General features: G+C 39.1%; 1 protein-coding gene across 2 annotated transcripts in view; it reads right to left on the bottom strand.

Annotated features, from left to right (window-relative positions):
• Nucleotides 1-19,521, bottom strand: part of BLK (BLK proto-oncogene, Src family tyrosine kinase) — a 90,773-nt gene that overhangs the window by 40,434 nt on the left and 30,818 nt on the right. For both annotated transcript variants that reach the window (XM_056563006.1, XM_056563007.1), the window contains exons 2-6: nucleotides 18,814-18,916; nucleotides 15,726-15,780; nucleotides 11,443-11,536; nucleotides 8,181-8,282; nucleotides 6,441-6,544 (exon numbers count right to left, since the gene is read on the bottom strand). In XM_056563006.1, coding sequence (XP_056418981.1) covers nucleotides 6,441-6,544; nucleotides 8,181-8,282; nucleotides 11,443-11,536; nucleotides 15,726-15,780; nucleotides 18,814-18,915 — 457 coding nt within the window. In that variant the 5' untranslated portion in view covers nucleotide 18,916. The remainder of the gene's footprint in view (nucleotides 1-6,440; nucleotides 6,545-8,180; nucleotides 8,283-11,442; nucleotides 11,537-15,725; nucleotides 15,781-18,813; nucleotides 18,917-19,521) is intronic.

Genomic DNA, 19,521 nt, shown 5'->3' with positions numbered 1-19,521 from the left:
TGGGAAAAGGGGGGTGATTCAAACTTTTCTTAGGTGATCTTTATTAACTTTTTTTTCACTTTTTTTTGCAGTGTTATAGCTCCCATAGGGACCTATAACACTGCACACACTGATCATTGTTATCCCATAGGGACCTATAACACTGCACACACTGATCATTGTTATCCCATAGGGACCTATAACACTGCACACACTGATCATTGTTATCCCATAGGGACCTATAACACTGCACACACTGATCATTGTTATCCCATAGGGACCTATAACACTGCACACACTGATCTTTTACCCTGATCGGTGCAAAGCCATAGCTTGGATCAGCGAGATAGGGGCTCGATTGCTCAAGCCTGTATCTCAGGCTTGGAGCAATCAATCGCCGATCGGATGTGACAGAGCAAGGTAAGGAGACCTCCACTCGCGTCCTAGCTGATCAGGACATTGAGATTTTATCGTGATAGTCCCGTTCAGCCCGACTGAGCTGTCGGGAAGCGTTTACTTTCATTTTCGACGCGGGGATCAACTTTGATCGCCACGTCTGAAGGGTTAATAGTGCGTGGCACAATGATCGGTGCTGTTAGCCCGGGGTCCCAGCTAAGAATCAATAGCAGCTGGGACCGACCTGGTGTGATGCGGGGTTACGGGTAATTCCGTTCCTTGTTACCGGGCCGGTTACGAGGTTAAAGGGGTACTCCTGTGGAATTTTTTTTTTTTTTTTTTTTAAATCAACTGGTGCCAGAAAGTTAAACAGATTTGTAAATGACTTCTATTAAACAATCTTAATCCTTCCAGTACTTATCAGCTGCTGAATACTACAGAGGAAATTCTTTTCTTTTTGGAGCACAGAGCTCTCTGCTGACATCATGACCACAGTGCTCTCTGCTGACATCTCTGTCCTTTTTAAGAACTGTCCAGAGTAGGAGAAAATCCCCATAGCAAACATATGCTGCTCTGGACAGTTCCTAAAATGGACAGTGATATCAGCAGAGAGCACTGTGCTCGTGATGTCAGCAGAGAGCTCTGTGTTCCAAAAAGAAAAGAATTTCCTCTGTAGTATTCAGCAGCTAATATGTACTGGAATGATTAAGATTTTTTTTTTTTTTTTTAATAGAAGTAATTTACAAAACTGTTTAACTTTCTGGCACCAGTTGATTTAAAAAAAAAAAAAAAAAGTTTTCCATCGGAGTACCCCTTTAACTCAGTGGCCCTCATGTACTAAAGTGTTTCCGACTTATTTTGGTCGGGTTTTGCACCTAAAATTTTCAGAATGGTTTTTTTTTTTTTTTTTTATTCAACTAAATAAAAAATACAAGAAATCCCCCCAAAAAGGGGAGTGGCTATGGGAAAAATAGATGCGGATACAAAAAATTCCCAAATCACAATCTATTTACCTAAGAAAGTGTGAGAAAGCCGTAAGCCCTAGATGGCGAAACCTTTCGAGACAGGTCTTACATTTTGGATGGGTTCATTAATGCAAAACAAATAAGTCATTTAGAAACAAAATTATTGTATTTATTCTAAATGTTAATTTTCTATTATTATTATTTAATAGTTTTATTGATGTAAAAATGATCTCAGCTCTTATTTTTTTGCTCTAAACAAATGCCGGGTTCGTGGCCACGCCCCCTCCATTCATGTCTATAGTGAGGGGGCGTGTCGCCCCCTCACTATAGACATGAATGGAGGGGCCATGGCGTGAAGTCACTAAAGTGGAATTTAGAATTAGCATTGTGTTACAGGGTTTTTTTTTTTTTTTTAAATAATTAACCCTTTAAGGACACGGCATTTAAATTTTTCCACTTTTGTTTTTTCTCGCGTTTTTTATTTTATTTTTTTTTTACACCGCTAACGGTGCTTTGTAATGACATCACCAAATCTAGGGTGAAACCAAAATAAAAATTATCTGTGGGGCAAAACTGAAAAAAGCAAAAAACAAAAAAATTAAACAAAAACGAACACCATTTTGCAACTTTTGGGGGCTACCATTTCTGCGCTGTATACTTTGTGGTAAAAATGACACCTTATCTTTACTCTGTAGGTTCGTAAGATTACGATACACAATTTTACATAGCTTTTGTTTTATTTTACTACTTTGAAAAAAATTTACTTAAAGGGGTACTCCGATGAAAACCTTTTTTCTTTTAAATCAACTGGTGGCAGAAAGTTAAACATATTTGTAAATTACTTCTATTAAAAAATCTTAATCCTTCCAGTACTTATTAGCTGCTGAATGCTACAGAGGAAATTCCTTTCTTTTTGGAACACTGATGACATCACGAGCACAGTGCTCTCTGCTGACATCTCTGTCCATTTTAGCAATGATGCATGGTGGCTCAGTGATTAGCACTGCTGCCCTGCAGTGCTGGGGACTTGGGTTCAAATCCCACTAAGGACAACAATAAATAAAGCGTTATTATTATTATAATAATAACATCAGCAGAGAGAACTGTGGTCGTGATGTCATCAGAGAGCATTCCAAAAAGAAAAAAATTTCCTCTGTAGTATTCAGCAGCTAAGAAGTACAGGAAGGATTAAGATTTTTTAATAGAAGTCATTTACAAATATGTTTAACTTTCTGCCACCAGTTAATTTAAAAGAAAAAAAAGGTTTTCACCGGAGTACCCCTTTAACTTTTTAATTTACCAAAAACGTTTTGAAAGGAAATGAGTAGGCTTAAAATTGTCATCATCCGACCCCTATTTTTCCGTATATTCCGTATTTTCCCCTTATATTTTGCACCGTGATCTTATATTTTTATCAGCGGCGCCATTTATGTTTTGATGGGACTTTGTGATTCACTTTTTATTTATCTATTTATTTCTGGTAAATGAAAGGACCCAAAAATCTGTAATTCTGGAATTTGGTATTTTTTTTTACGTTTGCGCCATTGACCGTACAAATTTAATAATGTTATATATTAATAGTTCAGACATTTACGCACGCAGCTGTATCACATATGATTATTTTTATTTTTGTTTACATTATTTTATTTTAAAAATGTTAAAAGGGGGGATTAAAACTTATTTTAGGGGAGGGGCTTATTCAGATTAAAAAAAAAAAAATATATCTATTTTATTCACAATTTTTTAGTCACCATAGGAGAATATTACATGGAATCTTTAGATTACAAACACTGAACAATGCTGTACAATAGGACAGCACTGATCAGTGTTATCGGCGCTCCATTTCTACAGGCTGCCTGCAGTATAGGAGCCCCGATCAGACAGGACGGAGGCTAGTAGGGACCCTCAGGACCCCACAATTTGGTCGTGATGGTCCCAACCAGCAATCTGAGCTACCGGCCGCTTAATTTTGGCACATTGAGATGCCGCAATCAACTTTGATCATAGCGTCTAAAGTGTTAATGCCAGACACAGGCCTAAGGACGCAATCCAGTGTTTATCAAACAGTGTGCCTCCAGCTGTTGTAAAACTACAACTCCCAGCATGCTGGAGACACACAGTTTGGAAAACATAGAATTAGAAGATATAATCATGCATGTGGGGCTCAGATACACAGGCTCAGAAGATAGTATCACACATGAGGTGGCTTAGATACACAGATTTAGAAGATAGTATCACACATGGGGGTTAAGATATACAGACAGTATCACACATGAGAAACTTAGATACATCAGCTTGTGATGGGAAATGTGCTGCTTTGTAGTTGGTCAAGACAGTATCACATATGATAGGCTTAGATACATCAGCTCAGCAGAAATTTCCACAAATGATAAGCTGGATATAGCCGCTCAAACACCACACATCATACATGATAGCTTAGATACCTATATACATGAAAGGCTTAGATACATAAATACATAATAGGGTTAGAGATTAAGTATTTTCCTAACAGTGTGCCTCCAGCTGTTGCAAAACTACAACTCCCAGCATGCTGGAGACACACTGATTAGAAAACACTGAATTACAAGATAGAATGATAGATGTGGGGCTTAGATACACAGGCTCAGAAGATAGTATCACACATGAGGTGGCTTAGATACACAGATTTAGAAGATAGTATCACACATGGGGGTTTAGGTACACCAGCTCGTGATGGGAAATGTGCTGCTTTGTAGTTGGTCAAGACAGTATCACATATGATAGGCTTAGATACATCAGCTCGGCAGAAAATATCACAAATGATAAGCTGGATATAGCGGCTCAAGCAACACACATCGTACATGATAGCTTAGATACCTATATACATGAAAGGCTTAGATACATAAATACATAATAGGGTTAGCGATTCAGTGTTTCCCTAACAGTGTGCCTCCAGCTGTTGCAAAACTACATCTGCCAGCATGCTGGAGACACACTGATTAGAAAACACTGAATTACAAGGTAGAATCATACATGTGGGGCTTAGATACACAGGCTCAGAAGATAGTATCACACATGAGGTGGCTTAGATACACAGATTTAGAAGATAGTATTACACATGGGGGTTTAGATACACCAGCTCGTGATGGGAAATCTGCTGCTTTGTAGTTGGTCAAGACAGTATCACATATGATAGGCTTAGATACATCAGCTCGGCAGAAAATATCACAAATGATAAGCTGGATATAGCGGCTCAAGCAACACACATCATACATGATGGCTTAGATACCTACATACATGAAAGGCTTAGATACATATGTGATAGGCTTAGCAATTCAGCGTTTTTCAAACAGTGTGCCTCCAGCTGTTGCAAAACTACAACTCCCAGCATGGCCCGGACAGCCAAAGGCTGTCCGGGCCATGCTGGGAGTTGTAGTTTTGCAACAGCTGGAGGCACACTGTTTGGAAAACACTGTTGTAATTGGTGAAAAATATACACTTAGGGCCACTATGTCCTAATGGGGTTTGGGAAATGAGGGCTCTAAATCCGAATTATTTAACGCTGTGAGTTTTTGCTCAAAACATCCTCATACGGAAACCCCTCATATTGGGGTGGGGAGCGGGGGGCGGGGGTGGGTAACATGATTCTCTGCTGTGGATCAGCACCTTGCGCGGTGTCGGCCACAGATTGTTAGTAATGATAAGAGGCCGGGACATCCCTTTCCTCAGGAAATAATACCGCACATCATCTACCGCCGTGATGACAACCTAGAGAAATATTCTCATGTATATACATGCAACTGCCTTGGGTCACATGACGGCGCCAATGTAGATCCCTAGGAGACCCCCGAAGAGCTGCTCTTACATAGGCCACCGGCATTGTTGCTGTATTTTAGTAGCCCAGCAGAATTCTGACATTTTTTGTCATTCACTTCATTTACGAAACATGGCTCCTTACCCCCCCCCCCCCCCCAAAAAAAAAAAATGGGGGGGGGGGTATGGGGATTTTCTCCTACTCTGGACAGTTCTTAAAATGGACAGAGATGTCAGCAGAGAGCACTGTTACAAAAAGAAAATAATTTCCTATGTAGTATTCAGCAGCTAATAAGTACTGGAAGGATTAAGATTTTTAAATAGAAGTAATTGTCAAATTTGTACAAATCTGTTTAACTTTCTGGCACCAGTTGATTTAAAAAAAAAAAAAAAAGTTTTCCACTGGAGTACCTCTTTAAGTAGAGTCACAAAGCCCCGCCCCCTGTGATTCCCCGCCCCCACTGCGCGATTCACTGAATTCAGAAGTGAATCTTCTGGGGGACATATCTCAGGAGTGACCCCTCTCTATAACCCAGTGTATAAGGAGGTTTAGTGTGGGTGAAAAGGCTGACAGTTTTCCTTTAAAGGGGTACTCTGCTGTTAGACATCTTACTTATCTCCTATCCAAAGGATAGGGGATAAGATGTCTGATCGCAGGGGTCTCTCTGCTGGGGACCTCCCACAAACTCCCTGCGGCAGTGGTCATGATGTCACGGCCACGCCCCTTGTGAAGTCACACCACGCCCCCTCCATTCATGTCTTTGGGAGGAGGCGTGTCAACCGACACGCCCCCTCCCATAGACATGAATGTAGGGGGCGTAATGTGACTTCACAAGGGGCGTGGCCATGACATCATGATCACTGCCTCCGGCTCTGAATGTCCTAAACAAAATGTTAAAGGGGTTCTCTGCTCGCAGCGTCCGGAAGTTTATTACTCCGAACGCTGTGTGCGGGCTTCCATGTTCGAGGCCGCCCCCTCGTGATGTCACGCCCGCCCCCTCACTGTCACGCCCCCTTCCCATAGACTTTCGTTGAGGGGGCGGGCGCGACGTCACGAGGGGGCGGCCTCGAACACGGAAGCCCACACATGCGGAGTGGAGCTCCGGAAGGCAGGGCAGTGGAGAACCCCTTTAAGAATGCCGGAGTACCCCTTTAAAATTCATAACGCCGTATTGTATTATACACTGATATCTGTTCAAAGATTAAAGTAAATTTGAGCTGCAAAACATTTAAGAAGCATAAAGAAAGTTTTCAGATTTTTTTTCCCTCCGATTTTATGTAATATTGGTGGAAGTCATGTAGCCCTACCTAGGTTGGTTTCACTCTCACGGATGAGGAATGTACCGGGGATGTTATCTGGAGCTAAGAGTTGTCTTTCTGCATCTTTTCGAGTGATGTTATTAAAAAAGAACCTGCGGGAAAAAAAACACACGTGACTTCTAGATGCCCATAGCACAGACTGTGTAACATTAAAGGGGTACTCCGGTGGAAAACTTATTATTTTTTTTATTTATAAATTTTTTTAATCAACTGGTGCCAGAAAGTTAAACAGATTTGTAAATTACTTCTATTAAAAAAATTAAAAAAATATTAATCCTTCCAGTACTTATTAGCGGCTGTATACTACAGAGGAAATTCTTTTCTTTTTTGGATTTCTCTTCTGTCATCACCACAGTGCTCTCTGCTGAGCTCTGCTGTCCATTTTAGGAACTGTGCAGAGCAGGAGAAAATCCTCATAGAAAACATATGCTGCACTAGACAGTTCCTAAAATGGACAGCAGAGAGCACGGTGCTCGTCATGACAGAAGAGAAATCCAAAAAGAAAAGCATTTTCTGTGTAGTATACAGCTGCTAATAAGTACTGGAAGGATCAAGATTTATTTTTTTTTTTAATAGAAGTAATTTAAAAATCTGTTTAACTTTCTGGCACCAGTTGATTAAAAAAAAAAAAAAAAAAAAGTTTTCCACCAGAGTACCCCCTTAAAGGGGTTCTCCGCTCTGGACAGTCCCTACTTTTTAGAAGAGTCCTACAACATATATATCACATAGGGGAAGATTTATCAAAACCTGTGCAGAGGAGAAGTTGCCCAGTTGCCCATAGCAACCAATCAGATCGCTGCTTTCACTTTTGAAAAGGCCACTGAAAAATGAAAGAAGCGATCTGATTGGTTGCTATGGGCAACTGGGCAACTTTTCCTCTGGACAGGTTTCGATAAATACCCCCTATAGTGTCTTTCTGCTGATCCCCCCCAGCAATGACTAGTAATCTGCGGGAAGTGTGCAATTTGCCTGCAGCACCCCCACAGGAGGGTTGGTGTAATGCAGGATAGGTCCTATAGAGAAAGAAACACACTTTGTTGCCACTCCCCAATCTGACCAAGAGATGGGATTCTGAAAAGAGGACCCTCCTCTATTAACTCAGATGCCCCTAAAAAGGTTTATGACAAAAGGTTTGGGATATGGAATAATGACCTTTGACCTTTACTGACTCTTCACTTCTCACAAAAAAAAAAAAAAAAGCTAAAACTTTATTTCAGACATATGAATTAAATAAGTTAAAGGGGTTGATCCCTGCTAGACATTTTATCCCCTATGCAAAGAATAGGGGATGACATATTTGATCGCGGGGGTCCCCAGCAGCCGGATCTCTGCCGCGGCACCCCAGTCATCAGGTGCACAGAGCGAACTCCACTCCGTGCCGGATGACTGGGGAACTCAGCCGCCACGCCCCCTCAATTCATGTCTATGGGAGGAGGCGTGACGGCTAGCCGTCACGCCCCCTCCCATAGACATGAATGGAAGGGGGCGTGGCATGACATCCCGATCACGGAAGCCTGAAGGCCCAGAGGGATGCCCAGCCGGGGCTCCCCCGCGATCAGACATGTTATCCCTATGGATAGGGGACAAAATGTCTAGAGGCAGAGTACCCCCTTTAACTTCAAACAATAAAAAAGTCCAAATTTCTAACGAAAATAAATATGAGATAGATATGTGGTAGGCAGGGGGTGATGAAACTGAAGGTACAAATGTCCCCAAATTTTTACTCACTTTTCCATTTCCAGTCTATGTACAGGAGTCACAAAGTTGCTGGGGATGTAGCCTTCTTTGCCGGTGCGTTCAGATTTTGCCAACCACCAATCACCACTAGAACTGGGCAGCAAATATATATATAAGAAAATGCATTTATTTTATACCTTACATCATCTGAATATACCTGAAATATATTTACCAATACATTTCTAAAAACAACAATAAATAAATAAATAAATGAATACATAAATAAATTAAATAATAAATACGGTACGTAAATAAATAAACAAATATATAAATAGATAGATAAATACATAAATAAATAAACAAATATATAAATAGATAGATAAATAAATACATAAATAAATTTATATATAAATAGATAGATAAATAAATGCATAAATAAATAAATTAATAAATGAATACATAAATAAATAAATTAATAAACACAAATAAATAAATAAATACATAAATAGATAGATAAATACATAAATAGATAGATAAATAAATACATAAATAAATACATAAATAGATAGATAAATAAATACATAAATAAATAAATACATAAATTAATTAATTAAGTAATTAATGAATACATAAATAAATTCATTAATAAATACATAAATAAATAAACAAATATATAAATAGATAGATAGATAAATAAATACAGAAAAAAAAAACATAAATAGATAGATAAATAAATACATAAATAAATACATAAATAGATAGATAAATAAATACATAAACAAATATATAAATAGATAGATAGATAAATACATAAATAAATAAAAAAAATACATAAATAGATAGATAAATAAATGCATTAATTAATTAATTAATTAATTAATAAATGAATACATAAATAAATAAATTAATAAACACATAAATAAATACATAAATAGATAGATAAATAAATAAATACATAAATAAATACATAAATAGATAGATAAATAAATACATAAATAAATACATAAGTAGATAGATAAATAAATACATAAATAAATAAATAAATAAATATATGAATTAATTAATTAATTAATAAATGAATACATAAATAAATTAATTAATAAACACATAAATAAATAAATACATAAATAGATAGATAAATAAAGACAAATAAATAAATACATAAATAGATAAATAAATACATAAATAGATAGATAAATAAATACATAAATAGATAAATAAATAAATAAATACATAAATAGATAGATAAATAAATACATTAATTAATAAATATATAAATACATAAATATATGAATGAATAAATAAACAAACATAAATCCTGGAGGAAACTCATTGGGGCTAAAAACATGAATAACTATCAAATACAGGAAACCTGTCTAGTAGATAACATGGAATATATACGGGAATGAGAATACACATCGGCCTTAGTATTATTGAAGGATTTATGGACAGAAAGGAAGAATCAGATTTTTCGCAATTAAACAGTAAAACGTATCACTCTCTATCAGAGTGTAACATGACTGTACAGAATCTTAGATTAATGTGTTTTGGCCTATAAGATCTGTAGGAGGGAAGGGGGAGCAGAGACGGTCAATTCTTTGGAAAAAGGAGTGTAATTTTACCATAATACAGCTCCAAGAAGAATACCAACATACTGTGCTTAATAACAATACCATATAGTGCTTACATAAGAAAAGTACCATAAATGACCCCCATTATATAGCCATATAGAGCTTACATAACAATGCAGCTATAAATGACCCCATCACACTGTCATATAGTGTATACATAAAAAAGTGCCATTAATAACCCGCATTATACAGCCATATAGTGCTTACATAACAACAGTGCCATAAATGACCCACACTATATTGCCATATAGTGCTTCCATGATAATTAAACCATAAATGACCCATATTATACTGCCATATAGTGCTTCCATGATAATAGTATCATAAATGACCCATATTATACTGCCATATAGTGCTTACATGATAATTGTACCATAAATTACCTACATTATTCTGCCATATAGTGCGTACATGATAATAGTACCATAAATGACCCACATCACACTGCCATGTAGTGCTTACATGATAATAGTACCATAAATGAGCCATATTATACTACCATATAGTGCTTACATAATAAAAATACCATAAATGACCCACATTATATAGCCATAACATATACATAACAGTACAGCCATAAATGACCCACGTTATACTGCCATATAGTGCTTACATACAAAAAGTTCCATTAATAACCCACATTATCCAGCCAAATCATGCTTACATAACAATAGTGCAATAAATGACCCCCTTATACTGCCATATAGTGCTTACATGATAATGGTACCATAAATGACCCCCATTATGCTGCCATATAGTGCTTACATGATAATAGTACCATAAATTACCCACATTATACTGCCAGATAGTGCTTACATGATAATGGTACCATAAATAACCCCCATTATACTGCCATATAGTGCTTACATGATAATGGTACCATAAATGACCCCCATTATACTGCCATATAGTGCGTACATGATAATAGTACCATAAATTACCCACATTATACTGCCAGATAGTGCTTACATGATAATAGTACCATAAATGACCTACATTATTCTGCCATATAGTGCTTACATGATAATGGTACCATAAATGACCCCCATTATACTGCCATATAGTGCTTACATTAAATAGTACCATAAATGACCCCCATTATACTGCCATATAGTGCTTACATTAAATAGTACCATAAATGACCCCCCTTATACTGCCATATAGTGCTTACATGATAATAGTACCATAAATGACCCCCATTATACTGCCATATAGTGCTTACATGATAATGGTACCATAAATGACCTACATTATACTGCCATATAGTGCTTACATTAAATAGTACCATAAATGACCCCCATTATACTGCCATATAGTGCTTACATGATAATGGTACCATAAATGACCCCCATTATACTGCCATATAGTGCTTACATTAAATAGTACCATAAATGACCCCCATTATAATGCCATATAGTGCTTACATTAAATAGTACCATAAATGACCCCCATTATACTGCCATATAGTGCTTACATTAAAGAGTACCATAAATGACCCCCATTATACTGCCATATAGTGCTTACATGATAATAGTACCATAAATGACCCCCATTATACTGCCATATAATGCTTACATGATAATGGTACCATAAATGACCCCCATTATGCTGCCATATAGTGCTTACATAATAGAACCACATACAGTGAGGACAGATCACATGACTGACATGCTATGACTTACTCTGACAGCACCTCCAGTTTCTCTCCTTTCTGCAGCTCCAGATCCCCATTATTTATTGGGGTATAATCGAATAACGCAGCGATGAATTTCTTTTCTGTGCACAAAACAAAGATGTCAGCCGAGCGATTCAACATCCTGCGTGATGGGAGAAGCTTTCTCTGCTGTCGATGTGTGAACTAGGCCCAAGTGCACAGCACATACATTTTACTATAGAGATGCTACATGTCATGGTTGAGCCCAAAGTCAGGAAATTGTTTTTAAATAAAACCCTATCACTCCAACACCTTTGACTTACTAAATAGTGTTTCCACACATTGTACTTTCTTCATTATGTTTTGGCTTAAAGGGGTACTCCGGTGAAAACCTTTTTTCTTTTAAATCAACTGGTGGCAGAAAGTTAAACATATTAGGGAAGGATTAGGGAAAATGGGCTATTCCTTTCTGGTCGGGGTAGAGTGGGGGAGTGTTGAACTCAACATAGATAGTCTATGTATTTCGGCAACACCCCCCCTTCCCACAGAAACTGCCACCCTAGGCCTAGGCTTTGTTAGCCTAGTGGCTAATACGCGTCACTTTAAAGGGGTACTCCCGTGGAAAACTTTTTTTTTTTTAAATCAAATGGTGCCAGATTTGTAAATTACTTCTATTAAAAAATCTTAACCATTCCTGTACTTAATAGCTGCTGAATACTACAGAGGCAATTATTTTCTTTTTGGAATGCTCTCTGATGACATCACGACCACAGTTCTCTTTGCTGACGTTATTATTATAATAATAATGCTTTATTTATTGTTGTCCTTAGTGGGATTTGAACCCAAGTCCCCAGCACTGCAAGGCAGCAGTGCTAACCACTGAGCCACCATGCTGCCCTTAGCATACATCTGCTATGTATGGTTTCTAAAATGGACAGATATGTCAGTAGAGCGCACTGTGCTCGTGATGTCATCAGTGTTCCAAAAAGAAAGGAATTTCCTCTGTAGCATTCAGCAGCTAATAAGTACTGGAAGGATTAAGACTTTTTAATAGAAGAAATTTACAAATATGTTTAACTTTCTGCCACCAGTTGATTTAAAAGAAAAAAGGTTTTCACCGGAGTACCCCTTTAATCGTCCCCTGACAGGAAGTTGTGTGTCCTCTCATTGTCAGTGTGGTGTTGTCTCAGCAGCTCCCCAACTTCTCCCTCTCTCCTGACAGTAAGTTGTGTAGTCCTCTCATTGTCAGTGTGGTGTTGTCTTAGCAGCTCCCCAGCTCCTCCCTCTCTCCTGACAGAAAGTTGTGTAGTCCTCTCATTGTCAGTGTGGTGTTGTCTTAGCAGCTTCTCCCTCTCTCCTGACAGGAAGTTGAGTAGTCCTCTTATTGTCAGTGTGATGTGGTCTCAGTAGCTCCCCGGCTCCTCGCTCTCTCTCATGACAGGAAGTTGTGTAGTCCTCTCATTGTAAATGTGATTATTGTCTCATCAGCTCCCCTGCTCCTCCCTCTCTCCTGAAGGAAGTTGTGTAGTCCTCTCATTGTCAGTGTGGTGTTGTCTTAGCAGCTCCCCAGCTCCTCCCTCTCTCCTGACAGAAAGTTGTGTAGTCCTCTCATTGTCAGTGTGGTGTTGTCTTAGCAGCTTCTCCCTCTCTCCTGACAGGAAGTTGAGTAGTCCTCTTATTGTCAGTGTGATGTGGTCTCAGTAGCTCCCCGGCTCCTCGCGCTCTCTCATGACAGGAAGTTGTGTAGTCCTCTCATTGTAAATGTGATTATTGTCTCATCAGCTCCCCTGCTCCTCCCTCTCTCCTGAAGGAAGTTGAAAAGTCTCTCGTCAGTGTGGTGTTGTCTCAGCAGCTCCACAGCTCCTCCCTTTCTCCCCACAGGAAGTTGTGTAGTCTTCTCATTGTCTGTATGGTGTTGTCTCAGCATCTCCCTAGCTCCTCCCTCTGTTCCCAGATAGTGCATCATCCTCTGCTGTCTGGAGGCATAAGGATTGGGCAACACTAATTTTTCATAATATATCTACAAAAAAAGGCTTAATGGAGACTCCCATGTACCTTTGAGGATTATGTTGAGAACTGGTTTTGATTGTTTTATATAAATTATTATATAATTTATTCTATAACCTTGGAGACATAAAACACCCTTAAACATTCTACACATGTCCCATATTACTAGAAATGTCCTAACCCTAACCCCTAATACTAACCCTAACCCCTAATACTAACCCTAACCCCTAACTCTAATCCTAACCCCTAACTCTAATCCTAACCCCTAACCCTAACCCCTAACCCTAACCCAAACCCCTAATCCTAACCTTAATCCTAATCCCTAATCCTAGCCCCTAACCCTAATCCTAACTCCTAACCCTAATCCTAACCCCTAACCCTAATCCTAGCCCCTAACCCTAATCCTAACCCCTAACCAAACCCCTAACCCTAATCCTAACTCCTAACCCTAATTCTAGCCCCTAACCCTAATCCTAACCCTTAACCAAACCCCTAACCCTAATCCTAACTCCTAACCCTTACCCCTAATTCTAACCCTAACCCCTGACTCTAATCCTAACCCCTAATCCTAACCCCTAACCCTTACCCAAACCCCTAATCCTAACCTTAATCCTAATCCTAGCCCCTAATCTTAATCCTAACCCCTAACCCTTATTCTATAACCTTGGAGACATAAAACACCCTTAAACATTCTACATATGTCCCATATTACTAGAAATGTCCTAACCCTAACCCCTAACTCTAATCCTAACCCCTAACTCTAATCCTAACCTAAACCCTAATCCTAACCTCTAACCCTTACCCAAACCCCTAACCCTAACCTTAATCCTAATCCCTAACCCTAGCCCCTAACCCTTAACGAAACCCCTAATCCTTAACCAAACCCCTAACCCTAATCCTAACTCCTAACCCTTACCCCTAATTCTAACCCTAATCCTAACCCAAACACTAATCCTAATCCCTAACCCTAATCCTAACCTTTATAAATCCTAACCCTAATCCTAACCCTTACCCCTAACCCTAATCCTAACCCTCACCCAAACCCCTAACCCTAACCTTAATCCTAATCCCTAATCCTAGCCCATAACCCTAATCCTAACCCCTAACTCTAATCCTAAACCCTAACCCTGACCCCTAACAGCGATCAGCACTGAGAAGGGTTTAGAGCGCTGAGCTCAGGAGCTCAGGTCACATTCGGCTATGGGTCACATTCAGCTAATGCCCGGCATTAACCCTTAACCCTAAAATGCCGTAATGCCGGCAGCTCAGCAGAGCTGATCAGGCTCATCACAGGGAAATCGCGATGTCCCGATCAGCTGAGAGGATGCCGTCCGGTCGATTCTCCAAGCCTCCTGTCAGCCTCAGCAGACTGCAGCAATGGAATGCCGATAACGCTGATCAATGCTATGCTATGGCAATCTAATGAGTGAATTGTATAGCCCCCTATGAGGACTAAAATAGTGGTCACTTAGTATACCCTAAAGAAATGTATAAAAAGCATTCAAAAAGTCCCATCAAAACAAAAATGGTACCAATAAAAACTACAGATGACAGTGCAAAAAATGACCCTTATACATCCCCGTATACAGAAAAAAGTTTTTAAACATACAAATTTTTGTACACAAAGGTATAATTTAAGAAGTAAAACAAAATAAACCTATATAAGTCAGGTATCGTTGTAACCGTATGGACCTACAGAATAAAAATTAGGTTTCTTTTTTTACCGAAAAGTGCACTGCGTAGAATCAGAAGCCCCCTAAAAGTTACAAAATGGCGTTTTTTTTTCTATTTTCCCCACAAATATATATATATATTTTTTTGGTTTCACCTTAGATTTTGTGGTGAAATGATTGATGTCATTACAAAGTACAATTGGCGGTGCAAAAAACAAGCCCTCATATGGGTCTGTTAGGATTTTTAGGAGGTAGGGTGGAAAAAACGACATTGAAAAAGTTATTTTTAATAGATTTGTCATCTTTTAATTCGTTTGTGAAAAATTTTGCAAATTATTATTATTATTTTTTTTTTAAATGGCGCAGATGGTGTGACAAATTGGTAAAACTTGCTGGCCATTTTCCTCTTTCTTATGCCACCTCTTGGCTGGTGGACATATTTAGTAGTATGAGATGTGTGTAGACTATTTTAGGATGTTTTATGTCTCCCTTTGCCTTTTTGTAAATCAGTGTTGCCCAGCTCCTTTGCCTCCAGCTGTTGCACAACTACAACTCCCAGCATGCTGGGAGTTGTAGTTGTACAACAGCTGGAGGCACCCTGGTCGGGCAACATTGCTACTCTGTCTCTCACCTTTCTGTGATATTCTGCATTGCGCGTCAATGTGCTGAGGCCGTGTGGCCGGAACCTGGAATAAGAAAACAGTATGAGACAACCATGTACAAAACTAGTCAAAACTAATTCTCTACCATTTATGTAAAAACAAAAGGTCCAGCGCGAGAATTCTTTATAAAAGGCAAATATTTTATTTCTTTAAGCCGAAATAGTTACGCAAGTAAAATTCAGCGCTACAATAACCCGACGTGTTTCGCTTAGTACAGGAGCTTAGTCAAAGGCAGCACATGGTTAAGCTCTAGCAGTGAGCAAAACACGTCAGGCTATTGCTGTACTGGATGTTATTTATGGGACTAGTTTTATTAAAAGAGTTCAAATCTTTGACATTTATGAAGAATCTTTGCACCGGACCTTTTCCTTTTGATTTTATGGTACTTGGCGGAATGTCGCCACTCAGTGCTACAGGAGTGCGCGCTACATCACAGTCAGTGTGAGAACTTGTATTGGTCTGTACCACTTATATATAACAGACTAAAACAAAGTAGAAGGATGGAAACTGAGACAATGTCCACATGGCAGCCATCGGAGAACAGTGTTGAGGACTACAGGGGATCAGTCGAAAAAAGGAATGCACAGGTGCCGCTTAAAGGGGTTATCCAGAATAGAAAACAGAGCTGATTTCTTCCAAAAACAGCTCCACAGCTGTCCCCAGGTTGTGTGTGGTATTACAACTTGGCTTTATTCACTTCAATGGAACTGCTATACCACACACACAACCTGGGGACAGACGTGGTGCTGTTTTTGAAAGAAATCAGCTTTATTTTTCTAATCTTGGATAACCCCTTTAACCAGGGAATGAAAAGACTATTCAATGGTCTTAGTAGTGTAAAATAAGAAAGACTTTTATTGCAGACTTTTATGGCGGACAACACACTTCGAGAAGTTTGCCTCACTTTGTCCATGGTAGCAGCACAGACTTAAATAATAAAATTTAACAACCGCAGGTAAGGACCTGATGAAGAGAGGGGGATCTCTCAAAACACGTTGTATTATTTTACTTTACTAATTGCCGTAAACAGTCAAGTCATTTGCCAGTTGAGTGCCACCTATTCATTCCTCTTTACGAGTGACTCTCAAGAGTCCTCAACGCTTTTCTTTACTGTCTTCACTGCCACAGATTGGTACCCGGTTCTTGGTGGTGGCTGCTTCTGGACATTTGTGATATATAGATATATTCAAAAGCAGCACAACACATCCAGGTACACCCATCGTTTTGCCATTTACCGCTACCTATCTAGAAGATAATGGCAGTAGACATCTGCAATCTCTTGTCCCTTGTTTGCTATATGTGTTGGATTCATTAGGCAGCCATATGACTGTTTCATAGTACTTAAACAGTAGATTTTATTCATATATATAAAAAAAAATTGCAAAACATATAAGAGTTTCCAAAAGTTACAGAATAAAATGGATACCCAAAATTGTGGTCTGTACTAATAAACCTAGTTGAAGTACAGGCAAGGTAATCTAAACCAAGTGCACTGCTAAGCATTCCAACGCATTTCACCAGGTTGGTGCCGGCTTCATCGGGGGACTAAAACTGGGATATCAAGACAAAAATTGTTAGATGAACATGGCACAAGTTATAAAGATCGACTGAAATGACAGGCCAAGCTTGAATGGTGATAATAACTGGGCTTTGAGGTAGAACCTTACTTCTATCTAGCACCTGGATAGTGGAAGAGGACTCTATTGAATCTTTTGGAGCCTGGTTATTATCACTTTTTTGTTTTGGTATCTCCGATTAAACTTGGTAAAGATCTTTTGATGTGTCAAATAAAAATATAGTAGAGTTTATGGATGTCCTGATAGCAACCATCTCTGCAGCCTTAGAGTAAAACAGCCAAGCCTGGACAGTAAAATCATACTTTACCAGTGGCAGGATATTTAAAACTCCCGGACAATCCCTGCAGCCCGAGAGTAATGTGTTCTGGAGATGTACCAGAAATTCCATGCAAGTCTATGGGACTTCTGGTACATCTACTGATTTTGCTACTCTCGAGCTGCAGAGATTGCCCGGGAATTCTAGACACTCTGCCGCTGAAACATGTCATGGTAAAGTATGATTTAAAGGTGTACTGTAGAGAGAGCGCCCGGCTCTCCTTGTGCACTGAGCAATTTCCGCTCTGTGCACTAGGACCAATGCCCAGGACAGGAATACCACGGAACTTAATGCTGTAGCTTTCTCTGCCATACTAATACTAGGAGCACAGGAGGTTATTATTACTTTTTTAGGGGGTACACTAGAAGCATCAATGCTTTCCAGTGGGCACAAGGGGACATAAATACTTTCTAGGGGGCATTTTTACTTTGTAGGGTTAGAGTCTAAAATTTTAAAAAATATGTCTAAAAATTGTTAGAAAGGTTCTACGGCTTATGTTTACAATGGAACCAGGTCACTATGCCAGATCCGATGCCTAGTAGAAATTATCATACATTGATGGATCTTTTTGGGCTATACAGCTCCTAAGCAGATGGAGTTTTTTTGTCTGAAGTACTAGTGAGGTATCCCAGTACCGGAGTGCGTCCTGTCAGGTAAACATTGCTTCAGTTGAGCATAATACCCAGTGAGTTGACGGGCCACACAGAGATAGCTCATACGCTGGCAATATAGCGTTAATTGGACACTACCAGAATCCTAGTCAGCTTGGGAGGCCTCAGAATTAAGTCCCAAGTAAAATACTACAAGTAACAGCAATTCTAAGGGTAAGACTGCATCTCCTACATTCTAATCTGTGCTGTGAGGATTGTAACATCCACTCCTGCCTCAGTAAAGACAGTTATCCGTAACCTGACATCGGTGTATTTATTATCTTGCACCTGGCCCAGGAGAAGTTGTCCTATTCTCGGGGCATGTAGCTTACGGTGTCCTGGCGTCACAAAGTGATACATCCAACCACCCCGATCCATAATCTTGTGCCACAATCAGTAACACTGGTGCCTCATCACACTAGGGAAGGTCCATTTTGTCATTGAAATTGCCCTATTATTATCGGCGGTACAGCATGATACATAAATACCAACCTCATCTATATAGATTACTTACAATCGGCGGGTGAGAGGGCTTGAAAAACTGACGGGCAGGAGAATTCAGGTTGTAGTGGTCATCCTTCCTCCAAGAGAGCTTCTTACTGCCAATCACCCCCATCCTTCAAACAAAAGAAACATATCATAATGATAAAGCGTGACTCTGATCACGTGACAATTCTACTATAGCTAGCAATGTTTATATTTATCTTCCCTGTACATGATGATGGAGGCAGCCATCTTGCCTGAGATGCTGCTGTAAGATGTGAACAGCAGTCCAGAGATTTACTTTAGGGCAGACACTTGGGTGTATGAAATCTTATAGTCATAAAATGCCCTATTGACTTCTATGGGAGAATGTTGTGGGCATGCTCTGTGATATATGCATAGATCATTGTGAGAGCAGGGTTAGGCTGGGTTCACACTACGTTTTTGCCATACTGTTTTCAATCCGTTTTTCTAAAGAAAACCGTATGGCAAAAAAACGGATGGAACAGTATGGAAAAAAGTAAACCGTATGGGTTTTTAAACAGTATACTTTTTTTAAAAGTGCATACAGTTCCGTCAGTTTTTATTTAAAAAAAAACATACGTTTTTGAAAATTTTGTCCATTTTTAATGGGAGGGGTCTTGGGTGGGGACTTTAGGATTCAAATGCGCATTTGCAAAGTAAAAACGTATACGTTTTTCCCGTATGGAACCGTATACATGTGCGTTTCCCATTGACG

This window comes from Hyla sarda, chromosome 3, assembly GCF_029499605.1.
Source record: "Hyla sarda isolate aHylSar1 chromosome 3, aHylSar1.hap1, whole genome shotgun sequence".
Taxonomy (NCBI): Eukaryota; Metazoa; Chordata; class Amphibia; order Anura; family Hylidae; genus Hyla; species Hyla sarda.
The sequence above is the reverse complement of the archived record's forward strand: the minus strand, read 5'-3'. Positions and strand labels throughout refer to the sequence as shown.